General features: G+C 44.3%; 7 protein-coding genes across 7 annotated transcripts; 5 read left to right on the forward strand and 2 right to left on the reverse strand.

The window, feature by feature from the left end:
- Window positions 1-417: 417 nt before the first annotated feature.
- JR316_0002065 (Multifunctional tryptophan biosynthesis protein) lies at window positions 418-2,993 on the forward strand (the record flags this gene model as incomplete). The annotated part of the gene is made up of 2 exons (XM_047887860.1): window positions 418-743; window positions 812-2,993. 2 exons carry the CDS (start codon window positions 418-420, stop codon window positions 2,991-2,993), a joined length of 2,508 nt encoding a protein of 835 aa, XP_047752783.1.
- Window positions 2,994-3,267: 274 nt separating this feature from the next.
- Window positions 3,268-5,115, reverse strand: JR316_0002066 (Mitogen-activated protein kinase slt2/MPK1; the record flags this gene model as incomplete). The annotated part of the gene is made up of 11 exons (XM_047887861.1): window positions 3,268-3,445; window positions 3,501-3,634; window positions 3,685-3,888; window positions 3,960-4,041; window positions 4,094-4,173; window positions 4,228-4,518; window positions 4,575-4,607; window positions 4,660-4,728; window positions 4,782-4,812; window positions 4,864-4,898; window positions 4,948-5,115. The coding sequence occupies 11 exons, from the start codon at window positions 5,113-5,115 to the stop codon at window positions 3,268-3,270; spliced, it is 1,305 nt and encodes a 434-aa protein (XP_047752784.1).
- A 923-nt stretch (window positions 5,116-6,038) lies between these two features.
- JR316_0002067 (uncharacterized protein) lies at window positions 6,039-6,926 on the forward strand (the record flags this gene model as incomplete). The annotated part of the gene is made up of 4 exons (XM_047887862.1): window positions 6,039-6,174; window positions 6,239-6,323; window positions 6,374-6,636; window positions 6,688-6,926. The coding sequence occupies 4 exons, from the start codon at window positions 6,039-6,041 to the stop codon at window positions 6,924-6,926; spliced, it is 723 nt and encodes a 240-aa protein (XP_047752785.1).
- Window positions 6,927-7,362: 436 nt separating this feature from the next.
- JR316_0002068 (Peroxisome biosynthesis protein PAS1) lies at window positions 7,363-11,204 on the forward strand (the record flags this gene model as incomplete). The annotated part of the gene is made up of 18 exons (XM_047887863.1): window positions 7,363-7,458; window positions 7,511-7,726; window positions 7,783-7,866; window positions 7,915-8,029; window positions 8,081-8,648; window positions 8,698-8,772; window positions 8,825-8,931; window positions 8,997-9,095; window positions 9,146-9,297; window positions 9,352-9,561; window positions 9,613-9,801; window positions 9,861-9,969; window positions 10,018-10,114; window positions 10,164-10,299; window positions 10,352-10,434; window positions 10,490-10,594; window positions 10,654-10,747; window positions 10,809-11,204. The coding sequence occupies 18 exons, from the start codon at window positions 7,363-7,365 to the stop codon at window positions 11,202-11,204; spliced, it is 2,931 nt and encodes a 976-aa protein (XP_047752786.1).
- A 798-nt stretch (window positions 11,205-12,002) lies between these two features.
- JR316_0002069 (mRNA splicing protein) lies at window positions 12,003-13,951 on the reverse strand (the record flags this gene model as incomplete). Its single annotated transcript, XM_047887864.1, has 6 exons — window positions 12,003-12,070; window positions 12,125-12,553; window positions 12,606-12,954; window positions 13,007-13,710; window positions 13,764-13,886; window positions 13,936-13,951. The coding sequence occupies 6 exons, from the start codon at window positions 13,949-13,951 to the stop codon at window positions 12,003-12,005; spliced, it is 1,689 nt and encodes a 562-aa protein (XP_047752787.1).
- Window positions 13,952-14,186: 235 nt separating this feature from the next.
- On the forward strand, window positions 14,187-17,408 carry JR316_0002070 (DNA ligase 3; the record flags this gene model as incomplete). The annotated part of the gene is made up of 11 exons (XM_047887865.1): window positions 14,187-14,223; window positions 14,284-14,326; window positions 14,379-15,670; window positions 15,713-15,909; window positions 15,960-16,140; window positions 16,240-16,427; window positions 16,482-16,752; window positions 16,804-16,826; window positions 16,882-16,954; window positions 17,022-17,079; window positions 17,141-17,408. 11 exons carry the CDS (start codon window positions 14,187-14,189, stop codon window positions 17,406-17,408), a joined length of 2,631 nt encoding a protein of 876 aa, XP_047752788.1.
- Window positions 17,409-17,861: 453 nt separating this feature from the next.
- On the forward strand, window positions 17,862-19,237 carry JR316_0002071 (Ribonuclease H2 subunit B; the record flags this gene model as incomplete). The annotated part of the gene is made up of 8 exons (XM_047887866.1): window positions 17,862-17,892; window positions 17,947-18,042; window positions 18,095-18,238; window positions 18,294-18,367; window positions 18,425-18,593; window positions 18,643-18,816; window positions 18,869-18,950; window positions 19,006-19,237. 8 exons carry the CDS (start codon window positions 17,862-17,864, stop codon window positions 19,235-19,237), a joined length of 1,002 nt encoding a protein of 333 aa, XP_047752789.1.
- Between the last annotated feature and the right edge of the window lie 501 nt (window positions 19,238-19,738).

A 19,738-nucleotide genomic window follows, 5' to 3' on the forward strand; every position in this document is an offset into this window, starting at 1 on the left:
GCCATTAGTAGTAGGCCGTAGCTAATGAAGTTACACAGAATTTGTCCCATGGGCAGCTTACAATACGATATCCTTCCTTCTCGGAAAACAGGATTCTCCTTCTAGTTGAAAACAGCGAATGGAGGCGTTTCATTTCCATTACACCCACACATAATCCCATTTCTTTAACAAACGTACGAAAGCATGTCTGTAACGTATCGAATGAATTGTTGTGAAGCCGAGTTGTGTCGGCGGGTCTGCCTTATTCAGAATCAATTTCGCCTTGAGCTTAGGGGCTAACCCTTAAACGGTAATTGCCAATGACCGAGATGTCACGTTGATAAAAACTTGCAGGCCATTTAATCGCTGAGGCCACACCCATAATAGTGCACCTCATTGCCCCTCTTCTGTTCTACATCTAGTTTCCGGCGGATAATCATGGCTTCCCAGAAACTACCCCCACATCTGACTGGGCAGCTAGATGTCCTTATGATCGATAATTTCGATTCATTTACATGGAATCTTTATCAGCAACTTTGTCTTCAAGGAGCTGAAGTTACCGTCATCCGCAACGATGCCATATCACCGTCCTTGTTCCCCCAACTTCAGATCAAGTCTCTTGTGATTTCTCCCGGGCCAGGACACCCTCAGACTGACTCAGGTATCTCAAATGCCGCGATCAGGTATTTCCAAGGCAAAGTCCCTGTCCTGGGGGTGTGCATGGGTTTGGAATGCCTTGTAGATTTGTATGGTGGAAAGATTGCGTGAGTCCACTTTTATAGACTCTATGGAACCCATTGGTTAGTGTCACTAACATCAAACGACATTCCAGCTACGCTGGAGAGATTATGCATGGCAAAGTCAGTGCTGTTCGACACGATGGTCGGGGTTGCTTTAGAGGGGTTCCTCAAGGCATCAAGTCCATTCGGTATCATTCTCTGAGCGCGGATCAGACCACACTTCCAGCTGAGCTGGCCATTACTTCAGCAACCGAAGAATCTGGGGTTATTATGGGAGTGCGCCATCGACAGTATACCGTTGAGGCGGTCCAATATCACCCCGAGAGCATCCTCAGTGAAGGTGGAAATGAACTTATCCGAAACTTCCTTTCCCTTCGTGGTGGAACATGGGAAGAAAATCCGGAGAGCCGAGTATTAGATAACACCCTTCCCCCATTTCCTTTTGAAGCGCTTTCAAAAGATATTTCTTCAAAACCAGGAGTAAAGGCCAAAGTGCCCACTATCTTGGAAAAAATCTACGCACAGCGCCTTGCTGATGTCGCACTCGCACAAAATACTCCAGGAACTACGTTAGCTGACTTGGAGATACTTCTTTCACTTAATATCGCCCCACCCCTTATTTCTTTCGTTTCTCGGATCAAACAAACTGTCCCTGGACAGCCATCGTTATTTGCTGAAATCAAGCGAGCATCACCCTCCAAAGGTCCCATCTCGGTTTCTACTTCTCCCGCAAAGCAAGCGTTAACGTATGCACTCTCTGGAGCGCACACAATTTCGGTTTTAACTGAACCAAAATGGTTCCTGGGATCACTACAAGATATGCTACACGCTCGTCTCAGTGTGGCTCACCTTCCTAATCGACCAGCAATATTGCGGAAGGACTTTATTCTGAGTCGGTATCAAATTTTAGAGGCACGTTTATGGGGTGCAGATACTGTCCTCCTGATCGTTAGCATGCTCCCAGAGGCTTTGCTCAAAGATCTATATGCTTTCAGCTTGGAGCTCAACATGGAGCCTTTGGTTGAAGTCAATAATGCAAAGGAGATGGAAATCGCGCTCGCATTGCAGGCAAAAGTTATTGGGGTCAACAACCGAAATTTGCACGACTTTCAGGTAGATATGGGGACGACGAGCCGACTTAGCGACATGGTAAAAGGGAAAGACGTTACGCTATGTGCTTTGAGCGGCATCTCGACTGCAGAGGACGTTAAACGCTACGCGTCTGAGGGGGTAGGCGCTGTTCTGATCGGAGAGAGCTTGATGCGCGCTAAAGACACCGCTGCCTTCGTCCGTGAACTCTTTTCAGTTCCACCCTCTCCACCACAGCCTCCAGCCTGGCGATCAAATCCACCTTTGGTAAAGATCTGTGGGATCAGGTCCACACAGGAAGCATTACTGGTCGCCGAAGCTGGGGCTGATATGCTCGGCCTAATGTTTGTAAAAACCTCCAAGCGTGCTATCACAGTCCATGAAGCTCAAGAGGTGTCAAAGGCCATTCGTAATTTACGTTTCCAGAGATTCACGTCAGAGCAAGTTGAACCAGTCGACCAAAGTAATGTGCCATGGTTTACAACCCAAGCCACCCGGCTTTCATCCACAAAATATCGTCCTCTGCTGGTTGGAGTCTTCCAAAACTCATCTTTAGATGACATTTTGCAGACGGTTGCTGCAGTTCAACTCGACATTGTCCAGCTACATGGATCAGAGCCCATTGATTGGGCCCATCATATTCCTGTTCCTGTAATTCGAGTTTTCCACGTCAGCAAGTCCGGAAAGGGGCTCGAAAATATAACACGCGCAGGCGCTCATCAATATATACTTCTTGACAGTATGAGGGAAGATGGCAGTGGGGTCAGTGGTGGGACAGGGAAAGTCGTGGACTGGGATTTGGCCAAAAGAATTGTGATTGATGGCGAAATAGTTACTAACATTTCATATGCGAAGAAGGCTACACTTCCGGAGAGCCAAAACGAGACACCAGATGGTGGCGAGAGAGCGGATAGCCCCGCAACTCCATCAACAAGCCAAACCTCACCACCATCAACCTTCCCGTTACCTATCATCCTCGCTGGTGGCCTAACCCCGGACAATGTAGCAAGTGCTATTACTCACGTTCAGCCATGGGCCGTAGACGTCAGCGGGGGTGTTGAAAGCGATGATGGGCTTGGAAAGGATCTGCAAAAAGTGAAAGCCTTCATCTGTAACGCCAAAGGCACTTCTATTGAATCAGCTATGAACGGAAATGAGCAAGACGTTGCACCAGAGGAGACCTGATATTGATCACGTCTCTTGTCTTCATCTCGTTTATGCTTTCATATAGCAATCAAATTTGTGTTCATTTTCTTTTTTATTTTTTAAAAAAAAACTGATTAGTGAGGTGCCTGCATGATAGGCGTGATATATTTACACTTTCCTTTAAAACTACTATGTACTAACACTACTCGATATCAATCCGTTTAGACACATAATGGAAGTAATCATTATCTCAAGAAAGGCTGTTGAACAAAACTAAGATTGCCTGGTATAACCCTCGAATCCGTTGCTGGGACTATCTCTTAACGCTGGCAGCAAGTTCACGTTCGAGTTCTTCACTGGGATCGTCCATGATGGGGCTTGGGGGTCGTGGGGCAGAATGAGCAGCCGTAAAACTGGATGTGGCTCCGTGATGAGGTCCATACTCCTGCACAGGAGAGCTTAGGATTTCTTCCCGGCTTGGGATTGGTAAACTAGGTCGAAAAATGATCACAGATACGAACTTAACTAGGAGACTAAGGAACGTACCTCTCTTGACGACGGATCTGTCCGGCGGCTCTCGCCTGGGCGCGAACTTCTGCACGGAATGAATTGACTTCGTTGATAATCAATCTCTTCATGCCATCAATACTGTCCTCCTCCTCAAAACCGAAATCGAATTTCTGTAGGAATAAGGTTAAGCCGTAATTTATGAAGTTATGGTGTTGCCTACTGCTTCACAAATTGGCTCATCAGCAGGATCATGCCAAACCTGGAGGTAAGGGTGATTCAAGGCTTGTTCACAACTCATGCGCTTAGCAGGATCGAAGCATAGCATTTGTGACAGCAAGTCAATGGCCAAAGGGTTGGCTTGAGGGAATAAAGTAGAAAAGGGAACTCTTGGTTTAATGGGTAAAGATCGGATATAATCTTGAGCCTGATCCATTGTGGTTATTTCATTGCGATTATCAGCAAACGTTATTGATGTACTATCAGGAAAGCGCTTACACGAGGTGATCCCACCCGTCGAAGGGTGTCTTCTGACGGTGTACCGAGATAGTGAAGAATTTGGTTGAGCTGATCAACATAGCTGCAAGAGTGGGAATTGATTGTACGTCAAGATTGAAGAGAGCAACACTTACTCCCTTCCTTTATAGATAGGTTTTCCTCCCAAGAGTTCAGCGAGAATGCAACCTACGGACCATACATCAATTGCGGTTGACTGTCACGAATAAGTTGTAATAGAGTTAACCTGAAATTAAGCAAGAATACTGACATAATTGGCGAAACTCAGCATGATTTCCGGAGCGCGGTACCATCGAGTTGCCACATATTCGGTCATAAATCCTTGATTTCCAGCAGCTTTTGATGTACCTCCACCCGGGGTATATCCTCTAGCAAGGCCAAAATCACAAATCTTGAGTTCGCAATCGGCATTGACAAGAAGATTTCCAGGTTTTAAGTCACGATGTAAAACATTGGCCGAGTGAATATATTTCAAACCACACAATGTCTGGTAAATGAAGGATTGAAAATGGGCATCCGTCAAAGGTTGACCTGAACGAATCTGGGCGGCAATGGATTCAATGAAACATCATTTATCGATGAAATAAAAAAGTTTACAATCGCATGTAAATCGGCTTCCATGAGCTCTTCCTACATCAAAACTTTAATTAGTATTCTGAATTCACAGAGGCGAAGAACATACATAGAGATAAACCTCATCGAAATTGCCGTTTGGTTGAAAAACAATATCCATGTCGTACAAGCAAGTGATCTAGACATGACCTGGTTACATGCAGAAATAATCCTCGCAAAAATCGCACAAACATTTTTGTGTCCACGAAAGTGGTGGAGGAGTCTGCGCCGTGTTGTTCAGCAAAGATGACCAGATAGATGGACGATGTGTTACCTTATCTCTCGAAGGCATCGTTTGGTAAGAATTCGCTAGCGATCCAATCAGTATATCGAACTGAAGACATGAGTATGGACACACCTTAGTGTTGATGTTAGTGATTTTCTTGATAGCACATCCCTCTCCTGACCGACGGTGCCTAGCGGCGACAACACAACCATACGCGCCCTGGCCGAGTTCTTTCACGAACTGGTATTCAGAATCAACCACAAAGGTTGAGTTGAGGGCAGTGAAGCTATGCCTTTGCATGATGGATGTAACGGGAAGAGGCGCGCGCTATCGTACAGAGTCAGAGAGCGATCACAACACAAATCGATCTTCATCTGTCCGACGATCAAGGACAAGCCCGCACAAATACGCAGCACTGCCATACGAAGATGTCGAAGTTTGTCCTTATCCACCCGTCTCATACCACGATAGGAAGCTCATACACTGCAGCTCTCCCCCCCGATAATCTAGAACCGTTCATTTACATGGCTCATTCTACCATCCACGATTTAACATTTATTTCAAGGTCAAGCCTGAAGTTCGGAGATCTCCTGCGGAACCTGAAGGTAGCAGTGATGAGCGCTGGCGGCTGAACTTATTCCCAGATGATCCTGTGGTCCGGAGAACGTGGTACAGGTTTTGGCGCAGGTAGGCGCAGGTCAATGGTAGAAGGGGAGAGGTACTCAAAAGTTACAGCGCTGTTGCTTCAACTCGGACTCAGATTTAATTTTGAAATGTAAATGACATTGACTTTGCTGTAGGTTGTTGTAGCCAGCCACTGGGCAGTGCTGACTGGCTGACGCCAAGCCCAAAAGTTATTATTATCTATTTCGCTTGCAATCAGTTTCTTCATAATTTTTTTCTCTGTTACTAATTCAGCCAGCTTTCTCAAAATCGTTCTGGTAGCTCAAACATTCCACACTTTCGTGCGTTTATACATCTGGACTAGATATCACTTTCGACTGCTGTATTTTGAATTGGATTCACCAGTCGATGGGACACTGCTTCTATCCGCAGTGACGGATGTGTATCGCCGTGGATGCTTTGACCAGCTTGGCTTCCTGACAATGCGGTGTATGTATACAAAAAGGCACCATACACAGCAATAAAGGTGGTGGCCAACGAATTCTATATAACGACCACCGTCATCTCATTCACCTCCAAATCCTCTGTGCCCGTTCATAATGGCTGCCAAATTCTTATGTTGCCTTCCTCTTAGATTGGGTGTGATTGTGATATCTTTCTGCCAATTTATCCTCTGTGGAGCTCTTGCTGGCCTTCTATGGTTTGCGCTTGCCATTGCCAAAGAAGACAACGATTGTGAGAGTTCATTCCTATAGTTATTGTGTGATGTATGATTGCCTAATATGAATTCGGTACTCAGTATCTGCCATAACCCAGTCGATGAAGACTACTGTCATTGTCGTTGGGGCGATTTACACGTTTGCTGCCCTGGTTGGTCTTTTGGGGCAAGTCAATTTGCTACGTCTTTTAACTAAACGCACTAACAAAATTGCAGATTCTTCGGCGCCATCTTCAAGAAGAATGGATTTGTGAAAAGTTTCTATGTCCTGCTATGCGTTGTTTTCGGGCTCGAGGTTGGGAGTAGTGTGTGGTATCTAATTACCTTCTATCGTACAAGAGGACAAACCCTCGACGACTGCATCAACGGGTCCTCTGATGCGGGTCGGATCGCGTATTGCAAGTCCTTGGATGCTTACAAGCGTGTGCCACAAGGTGCCATGCTGGCTTCAATAATTGTCCCTATTCTTGTACATGCTTGTTAGTGTTGTGCCTTCCGAACATTCTCATTATGCTAACTCCTGACACTAGATGCTTGCTATGTCGTTTATCAATACACTAAACGCCTGGAGCGTCAGAAGTTCGAAAAATCGCGCGCCTCAAAATCATTCTCCCAACCCCAACCTGCTTACCAACCAGTCCTTCCCCACGATGAAAACGTTCCCTTAACATTGCCCAGTGTTCAATACCCATATACAGATGGTCCAAATTCATTTGGCCACGTTCATAAACATTCATTCGATAGAAACAATGCAAGTGATAAAGTGTAATAGCACACCTCTGCTGGGTTATAATCCGCCTGTTTCGTACTTGTTAAAGAGCTTTACACCGCAGACAAAATTGACTGGACATTGTAGAACCCTTCTTTACATTTAGGTAGTATCAGTTAGGCACCATGGACGTTGCCACTATCATGTATTTTTTTTTCAATGGCAGAGAAACATTGGGACAATAAACATCGTTTTGTAACGGTTAAAGACTCGTAAGACTGAAGAACAAGATATGTCTTCTTAGTGACTCAGCCAGACGCGTCTCATTGCTCATCGCCTCAAGGCCTATGAAAGCCGGCCTTGGTCTTTACTCTCACAGCACGTGAATGGGCGCCTCTCTCCGGACTCCGGTCCCTTTCCTTCTTGTGCCGGTTAACGCAATGCCATTTAGGGCCATCTCCCCTTCTCCCATTTCTGTACTCTTCACATAATAGCAATGCCCAAGAGGGCTCGAATCCACTTCGTTTCTCTTCGATCATCCTTGGTTAACTTACCCATATCCATTTATGGACCATTGGTAGAGCGGAGCATTGTGAGTTGGATAATGGAGGGGACCTGCATCGATTTCTGACATATTCTGTTAGAGACCTCAACATTTGGCAGTACATCTTACTCTCCTGCCCGATGCATCCTCGAAGCCACCCCGAGACCACACCGAAATCTACGTTGGATGGACAGGAATGGCCTCGGCGTCTTCTCTTGCTCATTTTAACGCCGCACAGTCAGGAGATGGTAGTTTTGAAACCATCGAGATCGACCCACAATACGCGCAAGACGTAGGGCTAGTACAGGGTGATCTGGTTTGTATACTTTTTCCTCCGAAACAGCAGTTAGCTTAAACATTAATTTATCATAGGTTGAGATCGGGTTACTTCATGACCTTCCCCACGCAAAATCTGTAGCAACGGAACCCTTGACGTCAGATGATTGGGAAATTATTGTAAGGGGTGTCCATTCGGGATTTTCGTTCCAACTGACTTACTTTCAGGAAATACACGCATCACATGTTGAATCGACCCTCCTTTCACAAGTCAGAGTTGTAAAAATTGGGCAAGAAATTGACGTGTGGGTGTTAGGAAGGACTCGGGTCAGATTACGTGTCAGTGAGTAGATTAAAGCGTGTCAAACGATTTGTATGCTAAATTCACGTATAGCTGGTCTTGATCCAATTAAAGGAAATGCGCTACTTTTAACAACGAACACAGAAGTCAGCATTGCCCCAAAGTTGCACAAAAAGAAAAACGATGATATTGTAAAGTCGTTTCATCAACCAAATGGTATCGTTGGCTCAAAACCTGTCAAAAATGAAGATTCGAGGTCATCTACCACCCCCCTTGACACGGTTTTTGAGCTGCGCGTGCTTCCAATTCGATTGGTGCATAATGTGATGCTTCCCGAACCTTCAGTCCCGGAATTGCTCGCGCTCGTCTCTCCGAAAGTATTAAATCAGTTAAATTCAGCATGTGAATTGAACAAATTTTATCAAGGCTCGTTCACCAGGGTGAACACACCACCCGACCCTACTTTTTCTTCTTCTCCATCTGCCCTACCAGAACCTGTTGCTCGAGTTCTCAATCCTGGTACTCACGAAGAGCCTGGTTTGGGAAATGAAACAGCGTCTGATGCTGGGGATATTTTCATCGGTGCATCTGAGCAGGTCCCCAATGGACACATCGTATTTCCTGTGCTACCTGAGGGTCTAAAGGAATGGAGTCTGATCAGGTAAGTACTCAGTTTCTCCGGTATAAATTCATACTTATACCTTTAAAAGGGCATCCCTTTCAGTAGAGAGGAAAGCAATTCAACCCAAGGAACCTTACCGACGCCAAACCAACTATTCGCCAAGGTCAGGCTTCTTAACTTTTGATAATTATCACAACTCTTACGTATTTACATAGTGATTCTTACAAATTTCTTGCAGGTGTCGACACAATCTTGGATCGATGTCTAAAATATTGTACTCGAGAAATGCTTGTGCACTCCCTCAGCACTTCTGTTTGTGGTAGTACGTCGCTCTTGGTCAATTTCTCAGTCCATGAGTATTAGTATTTACGGATTTTTTCTCCATAGTCTCTGGACTTCTTGTAACTGGGAGGTCTGGTGCCGGAAAGACTTCAATAGTTCGTTCTGTGGCAAAAAGCATCCAAGAAGACTCTAGAACATTGGCATGTAAGACCCTATTTTGACCCACATGTATACTCATACTGAATGATATGCAGACATTCACTATGTTGATGCTTCGAAGTTGTCAGAACAGCCCATCCCCTCGATAAGGGCACAGCTCAACTTTTGGTATGATACATGTGCCTGGCACCGACCAAGCATTCTCGTATTAGACAATCTGGACAAATTATTGGGTGCCGAAGTTGAAGTATACTTTTCGTCTATTTTAGTTCATTTAGTTCGCTGAACATGATTCAATTAGCACGCAGATTCATTTCGTTCCCGTCACATAACAGAGATGTTCTTGAACATCTTCTCTTCGACCTCTCGTACATCTTCCCTTGATTGCCGAGGTATCATTCTACTAGCTACATCAGATTCCACTGCATCACTCCACCCATTTATCAATAGTTCCCATATCTTCAAGGAAGTAGTCCATGTCACTCCACCCAGTAAAGATGCTCGCAGAGATGTGTGTAATTGTGCTATCCAACAGTATTTGCATATGCTGACTTAAACGAAGATACTGTCCAGATTGGTACACGATCGGTTACAAATGGCCACAGACATACACCAAGATCCCGATATGAATATTAACTACACTGAGTTATCGACACAAACAGAGGGGTTTTCGGCAACAGACCTGAAAGATTTGGTCGCTCGTGCCATCCACCAAGTTGCCATGAGGGCAGCTACTCAGCCTACATCAACGGTACAATTCAGCTCAGGCTTTCCATATAGATTTGTTCTTTAACCCACTGGTTTGTTCAGTTAACTTTGACACAGGCCGACTTCGCGAAGGCTCAAGTTGATTTCGTTCCTCTTTCATTAAAAGACGTCAAGTTAGAAAGGTCGGACGTGGCTTGGTCAGACATCGGAGGTGCTATAATGCGTTATACTCGACGCAATCACTGCTGATGACATATAGGGCTGTACGAAACTCGACGCATGCTTAGGGAAACATTAGAATGGCCGACGAAATATGGACCCATCTTTAAGCAGTCTCCTCTGAGGTTACGATCCGGGTACGTGCATGATTATATTGAACTATGAACTTAACTAAATGTCTCTCAGACTACTGCTTTACGGTTTCCCTGGATGTGGAAAGACTTTACTTGCTTCAGCAGTGGCCAAGGAATGTGGGTTGAACTTTATAAGCGTTAAAGGCCCAGAAATTCTCAATAAATATATTGGGGCGAGCGAAAAATCGGTTTGTAACCCTGATTATTCTGTGAGCGTACAATTTGCCAACGTTAATTTAGGTTAGAGATCTGTTTGAAAGAGCAAGTGCCGCAAAACCGTGTGTGCTCTTCTTTGATGAATTTGATTCGATTGCCCCAAAAAGGTATGCTCTTAATAGCATCGTAGAATATAATATTTGTTAAAATTTGTCTTTTTAGAGGTCACGATAGTACCGGAGTGACTGATAGGGTCGTCAATCAAATGCTTACTCAGATGGACGGGGCAGAGGGCTTAGATGGCGTTTATGTTTTGGCTGCGACGAGGTGGGCCTCTTCAATTACATCTGTCTCTGAAATGTTGACTGATCTATATATATCGGTAGTCGACCGGACCTCATCGATTCTGCCCTTCTTCGCCCGGGTCGTCTCGATAAATCACTCCTTTGTAATATTCCCGATCACGAAGAAAGAAAAGACGTAAGCACTCCAAAGTATAAGAAGGGTTGCATGGTCATTTATCACATACCCTTTGTCATAGATACTCAAAGCCGTCGCGAAAAAGTTGACTCTTTCAGCTGCTGTTGATCTTGATGAAATTGCTGCACGGACGGAGGGATTCTCAGGGGCAGATTTACAGGCATTGCTGTACAATGCACATCTTGATGTAATTCATGCATCAATAGCGAGCGTGCCGGTTGAAACTTTGAATGCTGGACGCACAGAAGAAACACCAATCCAATATGTTACCCTAGGTGGTTCTGCAGAAAAACCTGTTCTCAGCAAGGCAGAAGAGATGGCGATGCAAAGACGGGCAAGTACTATAGAATTAGATTCCAAGTCCAAAGCTTACTGTCTTCTGTGCTTAGTTACGACAAATCTTGTCAAATTCGTGGTCAAGTGGGACCTTGGTCAAACAGGCCAAGCCTGTCGTTAGGGAAAAGGTGACGACAAGTCATTTTTAATTATGTTCAAACTAACACACCATAGAATGAGATACAACAAGCAGACATCCTCAAAGCCTTGAAAGCCACACGGCCATCAGTGTCCAAAGAAGAAAGGCTTCGACTTGATAGAATGTAAGACACTTTGCGTTGATTGAATACGGTACTAAGTTAGAAATGTTCAGATATCGAGAATTCATATCGGATCGTAGTGGACACCCGGCTCCTCCAGAAACTAGAGGCATAGGCAACCGCGCTACACTTGGTTAAATGGTAAAACCCACCCAGAGAACCTATGTACTTCCAAATTCGACACACGTTCTCTCACTTCGAAATGTTTGAAAATACCTATATTAGTATTATTTCCAACTAAGCGACGAATGGTGGGCAGTATCTATTCAATTTCAGTAGTCTTCTGTTATCGCAGGTATATCAAGCTGATTTTCGGGGAATTTTCTTCTTATATTACATTTTTTCCAGTCAACGTAATTTTCCTACAAAACTTGAGGATAGTAAGTAGTAAGTATTGCGGAAAAATATGCTAGCTTCATAAAGGGGACTGCTGGAATTCATGTAAACTGGGACAAACGTATCTGACTTCAACACATATCCTTGTTCTGTCAGTTCCCTATTCACAGATAACGGATGAAGAATATTGTAGGTACATCCTATTGCTTTCACCCAGTCTCCGTGGTGACAATCGTTTTCAACATCGCGCTTGAGATGGCAATTGTTAGTTGGACAAATGAATGTATTAAATTACAACAAAATAAGATACGATGTAGTACAAATTAAATGTCTTCATCAACATAATTTGCCATAGGGTCTTCAGTCTGCCGCCGTGACATGCGGTATGCCTCTGCAGAAAGATCGTCAGATATCGCATGATTCATAAATATTTACGAAGCCTCACCAAGTTCTTCTTCGGTAACTTCATGACTACCGCTTTCAAGACTGCTTTTAATTTTTTTATTTGATCGTTCGTCGTCTTTTCCTCCTCTAGCCTTCCTCTTCTTTTCTTCCAGGACGGCCTGTGCAAGCTTTCCTTGGTCGAGTTTGATATCTCCCTCTCCAATTCGCTTCTTCGAGTAGTTCTGATCGACTTTGGCCGGCTGCGTTTCTTGTGCTTCCGTTTCTGGTATTTTTTCAGACTTTTCGGTGATAGGAGGAGCGTCTGATGTCGAAAGCAAGTGTTGTGCACTTGACGCATAGGCCGCTTCAATCCCGGCCTTGCCAGCGCAATAAGACAGGTGAAGAGTAGAGTGACAGCAAGCATATCCCCAAGTCCCCGTCGATGTGTCGTACCAAGAGCCCCATACGGCCGTGTGGTTGTTGACATAAACTATGAAAATTATGGGTGATGCTGAACGCAAGTGTGAAAGAATGGCACATACCGTCTTCAGGATATTTCGATCGAGCCTTCGCCTTTTCGCGTCCTTTGATAACTTGACCTGTTCGAGAATATTCTACATAATTTTCTGTTTGACCCAGACGGAGCTCCTTCGGCGCGGAATCGAGGTATTCAGCCCCTCCATATTTTGCCAGAATACTGGATTTTGTTGTGTCTTTGAGTTCTTCCTTCTTTTGCTTGAATTCATAATGCAGTAATTCTCCCTGAGTAGGATTCGCGTTGAGATGTACGTCGTTACCTCGAGCAGCCGCTTGCCACGCAAATAATTGAAGGTCTTGGACTTCAGGCGCTTCGCCCGAATAACGGAAAAAATTATCACCCGCAAACTTTGCCTACGCTCTCGAGAAATGAGCAAATAATTTGGTGTATTGGGATAGAACTTACGTCTTCCGCTGGAACATTCTTGAGAGGAGCATCTCTCATTGAACGTGTTTTGGGGTCGTAATAGGCACTGTCTGGGTCCAAATTGATCAAATATTTAGCTGTATCTTCACGAATACGTAGGTTTCGAACAGTAATACGAGTTTTTGCGTCCAGTTTCTGGCCAACGGCGTCTGCCGCGTCTGCATATTTATCTTCATCCGCATCTTCATCTTCACTGGATCCAAAGTCGGCGTCTACTTTTGTTTCAGATTTTCCAGCCTTGGCAACTTTACGAACGGCTGCCAAATCTGTTGTTGTTTGATTGTCGATTTCTTCCTCCCGTAACTTCTGCCTGGCAGCCTCCACAGCAGCATATTCTTCATAAACTCGCTTGTGTTCAGCAGCATCGTACCCATTCCAACGATCACGTTTGGCGTCATATCCTGCTGAAACTTCTTGAATAACATCGTCTGCTTGAATATCTTTGTTCGTGTACTTTGCTCCTTTTTTCCGTGGCCTCTCCAAGCAATCTCGTTTCTTGTGAGTCATGGCACCACAATTCTCGCATGCTCCTTTACGAAACTTTTTAGCGGCAGGTCCTGCTTTTGCTCCTCTGTCGTACCAATTGTCAAGTTTACTTGAAGAATCGTCGTAGTCCGGTCGACGTTGGTGGTTTAGAGACGGTGCCCCAGTATCGAGATACCATGGTGCTTGGGAGATATATTCTGTTCAAAGAAGATTAGAATATAGTGAAATGAACAAGAGTTAATTGACATACGTGGAATGTGTGGATTGATAGGACGCCCTTCCTCGTCAAGTGCAGCCGGTGCAGTGCCTGCTTTTCGAGCGGCATCGAGATCCTTCTGTCGTCTGAATTCCTCCCTTGACAACTTTCCTACAGCTGAGGAGATGTTTAATGGATATGTTAGGCGTGAGGCGTGAGTACATACCCGAAGACGATGCCATTGCAGAACGTTATGAGTGCAGAGCAAACTTTGATTCTCAGGGATCGTTTGAGTTTGAGTAGGTGGTTGGTAGGCGCAGACTCTGCAGTTAATACATACATTTGAGCGTACAGTTGACCCGTGTGACTGTTGATGTCACGTGAGTTTACTTCATAAGTTCATATGATGTAAGACTTCTTCCCGTTAGCACAACTGGGATAGGCAAACGGTTCTGGAACAATTCTTCGACCGACTGAATGTGCGGAAGTTCAAATTGGCCTTGTAGCCTCAGTGGTACGTTTATACAGGAATATGCATCTTCTTGAAGAATTTTCTTGAAATATTATGATATAGATCATTCAGACTGCATATCCGAGTCTATTTTGATTTCTACAGCGTCAGTGCCAAATTATGTCGAAGCGCAATGCAACATCAACACCTGCAACCAGGGGGAAAAAGTCAAAATTGAGCAGCAGCCAGTTTCAGCTTGATCACTTTTTCTCGTCTACCAAATCCTCGGCGACCTCAGAAGCTAATCTCTCCGCCTCTCCACAGTTTGTTCAAGGCAGTTCCAACAAGGATATCCCATCAAGAAAGGCTGTCTTTGCGAATGAGACCATTATTGATGTTGATGCATTTGACTTGGATGATCCTGCAACCTCAAGTCTTCAGCCAGTGATATCGACAGGTCCGAAAAGTAATGCTTCGAAGAGGCAAAGCCAATCCCTATTCGAATCTAGGATTGAGATCCGAGAATGGAAAACAAACTCTATTGGCGATGTCAAAAAAGATACCTCGACTCCCAATGTCAAATGTAGAAATGGTCAACGGCATATCGATCCTAACGAATTTCTGCCCATTGACGTTGAACCTATCGACTACAGCGCCGACCAACAGCCTTCAGATTCACTCGACGCGCCCTACTCTCTGCTAGTCCATGCATTTATCTCTCTCTCGGAAACACGGTCACGAATTGCCATCATTAATATTTTGACCAATGTTTTGAGGACTTTGATCGTCAAGCATCCAACATCTCTTCTCCCAGGAGTGTATCTCCTGTCCAACTCCCTTGGACCTCCCTTTGTTGCATTAGAACTTGGGCTTGGCTCCTCTGTCATTTCAAAGTCACTAAAGCAGATCTCTGGATTAAGTGGGACGGCTTTAAAGAAATTATACAATACAAGCGGCGATCCAGGCGACGTGGCCTACGCGGCCAAGTCCAAAATTCGAACTCTCGTTCCTCATCCACCTTTGTCTGTCCCGTACGTTCACCAATCGATGCTGAAAATATGTCTCTGTAAAGGCCCTGGTGCTGCCAAAGACAAACAAAAGATTGTAGAGAAACTTCTTCTCTCCGCTATCGGTGAAGAGGTTAGGTACCTCACTCGGACGCTCTGCCAGAACCTCCGTGTTGGGGCAGTCAGGACATCCATTCTTACTGCTTTAGCCCGAGCTTTTGCGCTGACTCCGAGTCCTGCTTCCATCAAGGGCCCTATTTCTGACACGGATGCAATCGACTCTTTGCATGTACCTCCTACGTTGATTGCGGAACTTCGGTCTTCAGCAGTATCCAAGGGTAAAAAATGGCTTTCATCTCAAGAAAGATTATCCATGATGTTTAAACGCGCTGAAAATTTGATCAAGCAGGTGTATGTCAAACACCCAAGCTATGATCGAATCATTCCGGCACTGCTGCAAAATGGACTGGATACTCTGCCGGAGGCTGTTCCTATGTCCGTTGGTAGGTTTCGAACTCTCTCTCTCTGATGGTGTCTTATCGTAGCAGGCGTTCCCCTCCTACCTATGCTTGGATCGCCCACGCGTTCTTTGGATGAAATATACGAAAAACTTGGAAACCTTCCTTTCTCTGCAGAATTTAAATATGATGGACAGAGAGCGCAAATACATGCCTCTACTAAGCATACAAACGATTATGAAATCAAAATATTCTCGCGTCATATGGAAGACATGACATCAAAGGTGAGAATGTGGTATAACTTATCAATCTTCTCGCTCAAACTAGTTTACAGTATCCAGATATTTTGCAATTGATTCGGGATATGTTTAAGCAACACGCTAATTTATCCTCCTTCATAATGGACGCCGAAGTTGTAGCCATCGATCCGAACTCAGGAGAGCTGAAGTCATTCCAAGAGTTAGCAGGGAGGGCACGCAAAGACGTCCAACTTAAGGATGTTCGAATTGCTGTCTGTATTTTTTCATTTGACCTAATGTTCCTGAACGGAAAGGTGAACTCAGTATTGTATTGGGTGTACGTCTCCATTTACTCCAGTCATCAGTCTCTTTTAGGTCATAGTTTCCGGGAGCGTAGAAAAATTCTTCAAGACAATTTTTCTACCCGTAGGAAATTGGGACCAAGCCCAATGGTAGCGCAATTTGACTTTGTCAAGAACTGCGAAAGTGAAGAAGGGAGAGAGTCTATCGAGGAGTTTATGCTGAGTGCAATAGAGAACCGGTGTGAGGGGCTCATGATCAAGGTATAATTATAATTTTTTTCACTTCCTAGACAGTGTGAACGAATAGTCTCCCAGATTCTCGAGAAACCAACTGTTACCGAACCGGCGAAAGAGAAGCAAAGCAAACACATGACCTTGCTTTCAACTTACGAACCCGACGTTAGGACATTAGGCTGGTTGAAGTTAAAGAAGGATTATATTAAGGGTATTGGCGATTCTTTGGACCTTATTCCCGTCGGTGCCTGGCACGGTAATGGGCGAAAGGCTCGATGGTGGAGTCCCGTACTTCTGGCACTTTGGAACCCAGAAACAGGACGACCAGTCGCGATGTGCAAATGCATGTCAGGTTTGTTCTGTATTGTATCTTCTATCTTGTTCGATTCATGTACTTTAATAGGTTTCACAGACGCATTCTATACAGTCAGTACTTAGTAAATGCATTACGACCACTCCAACTAATGCTGTCTTTTGTCAGACAATGATGCAAAACTATGCCCCGAAATCTGTATCGTGTTCCACACAGCCTCAATGGGAATGCGACTTTGGAGGTAAATTCACCTATTCTTTTAGTGGTCCTATATCATTTCATTATCTACTATCTAATTCGCTATGTAGCATTCAAACCCGATGTTTATTTCAAACCTCATGAAGTCTGGGAAATTCGTGGCGCAGAGTGATTACTTTTATTATTAGTGTAATCACGGCGACACTCATTCATTAATTCTCCGCGGCAGCATAACTGAAAGTCCAGTATCAATTGCGGCGCAGGGGATGGTCTCATCCGCTCGTGGACTGAGCTTGCGCTTCCCACGTTTTATCCGGGCTAGAGATGACAAGAAAATAGAAACTGCGAGTAGCCCAACGTTCCTGGCAAATATTTGGAGAAGCCAACGAGGGAAAACTGACACGGGGAATGATAACTTTGAATTGGTTGACATGCATGCCGAATCATCCGAAACAGAGGATGCATTAGAAGACGAGGAGAGAAGTTCTGGGCCCTAATTCTCAGGTAGAAGTTCAAGTTCTGCCTATTGGAACTTCAATCTCATTACTAGCCATATCATCATCAATATAAATCAAAGCCGCACTACTACATTGTTTTACCGCCCGAAAAACTCGAAATATGCCTGATGACATTGTAATCGAGGCTCAAAAGTCACTGTATAAAAACATCATAAGTCGTCTCCCCTCTTTCTGTGCAAAGCACAAAAAGACCCAAGTTCAAAAGGCACTGTAAATAACATGATATCACCTCCAATCGTTCTGTGCAAATATCTTAATATGTTATCATCTAATAGCTATAAATAGTATGTATTACGTAACAAATGTCTTGTAAGACAAATAGGGCCCAATAACGCGTGCATGTTCAACGCGTCGGTCGGTAGACAAATTGACCAACCATCACAACCACCTCACCTCAAGCAATTTTCAAGGCAGTTGAATACCTGAAGCGACATGGCAACCCATTTCTCAATATTGCCTTCAGGTCAGACCTATTTTGAAGAGACCATGCTATCTTTTGCTAAATCCTGAAATGTAGAAATTATTCGCTATCTTACACTGAGTCTGAACAAGGAAAACAACGCGGCAACAGAAAATCCTTTACGTCTCTTAAGACTTCCCCATCCACGGACAGGTATGGTCTAGGATATATAATTCAAGTTCTGAATAATAACGACTACGTTCAGGATTGCTGTCTTTGTTCCTACCCTGTGAATGGTTGCCTACATCACTACACGATGAAAACGGCATTCAATCAACTCTCCTTGAAATACAAACGATACATCCTCCGGACGAACGATCATGGTTTCTTGAAGAAGAAGTTATATCCAGTGCATATATGAGCTTCCTTTCCAGCTCCATTGTAGCTGATCACCAACGTTCCAGATGGAAATCTACTCATGATGACACCAATCGATCCTACATTCATTTTACTCCCTATTTTGCAACTTAAATACGTGGTATGTCGATGATTTGGATGGATTAACGCTGCTACAGCTCATACTATTTGTTATCAGAACAATGGTAATACCTCTCAATTTAGAGCTGCCGATGACTTGCTTGAAGAGTCAGTCAAACAAATAGTTGATACCGCTGTGCCACCAAAAATACAATGCCAGGACCTCCTTGACTTCTGCTCCCTCGTTTGCACACGAAAATCCTTAAAAAATATTTGTGATATTAAAGGTTGGAGCCATTCATGTGTTCGGAAACTGTTCTCACAAAACCCTTGCAGAAATTTCATCCGATATTGTTGTCTACCGTTTCTCTCCACAAAAGTCATTGGACCATATACGAACCAAAGTATCACACTTGGAAAAATGTGCGGCTCTCGATAAATCGAAAACCATAGTGCGTTCTCTTGCTAGATATGGCCTTATGGAAGATGGAAAAGAAGAATTGCTGCAATGTAAGTCGCCAAATATGGCATGTTCGGAGAATACCTGTTTCACCTTTTATAGTGGGGCGCACTCGGGCATGTTGTGATCTCGTTGCGCAATACTTGACTCCTCTTATGCGAGAAACCGTGATGGCTTCTTATAAGTGAGTCCCTCTTGTGGCCGAGTTAATGACGTATTGACCTATTCGTTCTTCGTAGTTTCAGTAAACTTCAGAAATATCTAGATGCGAACGCGCAGGACGTAGTTGCAACAGTTGCATCTTCCTCTAAATCGAAGGGTGGACTTAAAGAAACAGCCAAAGAGAAAAAAGACACGACAGCGGTAAAGAGAAAACCTGTTGGCAAAGCTTCGCGAGGGATTGAGAATCTGAAAAAGGCTAATACTATCAACATGCCCAAGTTGACTAGTTTCTTCGGTAGTAAACCTTGATTTCAATAGCTTTGTAATGGCGGACGTTGTGACGCGCTTTGCTAGTGGTAAATTCAAAGACCTATTGAGCGAGTTTTATTCTGACTAAGCTGACAGTCTTCTCTTGCTTTCAACTTTCACGACAAGCCTTTGCAACACTTTGCCAACTGGATCACCTTGCGTCTTTTCTCTTCGTCTTTGTGAATACTTTGTTCTGTTGGCTTTGTCTTTGTCTAGTGTGGCTCTCGTCATGTCTCCCCATTCTCGATCCAAACTCTATATCTCTCGCGGCATCCAAACTGACAATGATCTCTCGAGGCAACCTCCTCGTTGTCACCCACAATGTCTGTCGTCTTTGGACTGTATTACCGCACAAGAATTTGCGCTACCCTCTGCGGACTTCTCCCCTAAAAGCATACGCAGCCAGATACTAGATACTTTTGCGCACGAAGGCGCATATACTTGCTCTCAAGTCTCCGACTTTCCGGAACGCCCTTTTTCCTCTTCGTTCAAAAATCAAAA

This window comes from Psilocybe cubensis, chromosome 2 (assembly GCF_017499595.1).
Source record: "Psilocybe cubensis strain MGC-MH-2018 chromosome 2, whole genome shotgun sequence".
Classification (NCBI taxonomy): domain Eukaryota; kingdom Fungi; phylum Basidiomycota; class Agaricomycetes; order Agaricales; family Agrocybaceae; genus Psilocybe; species Psilocybe cubensis.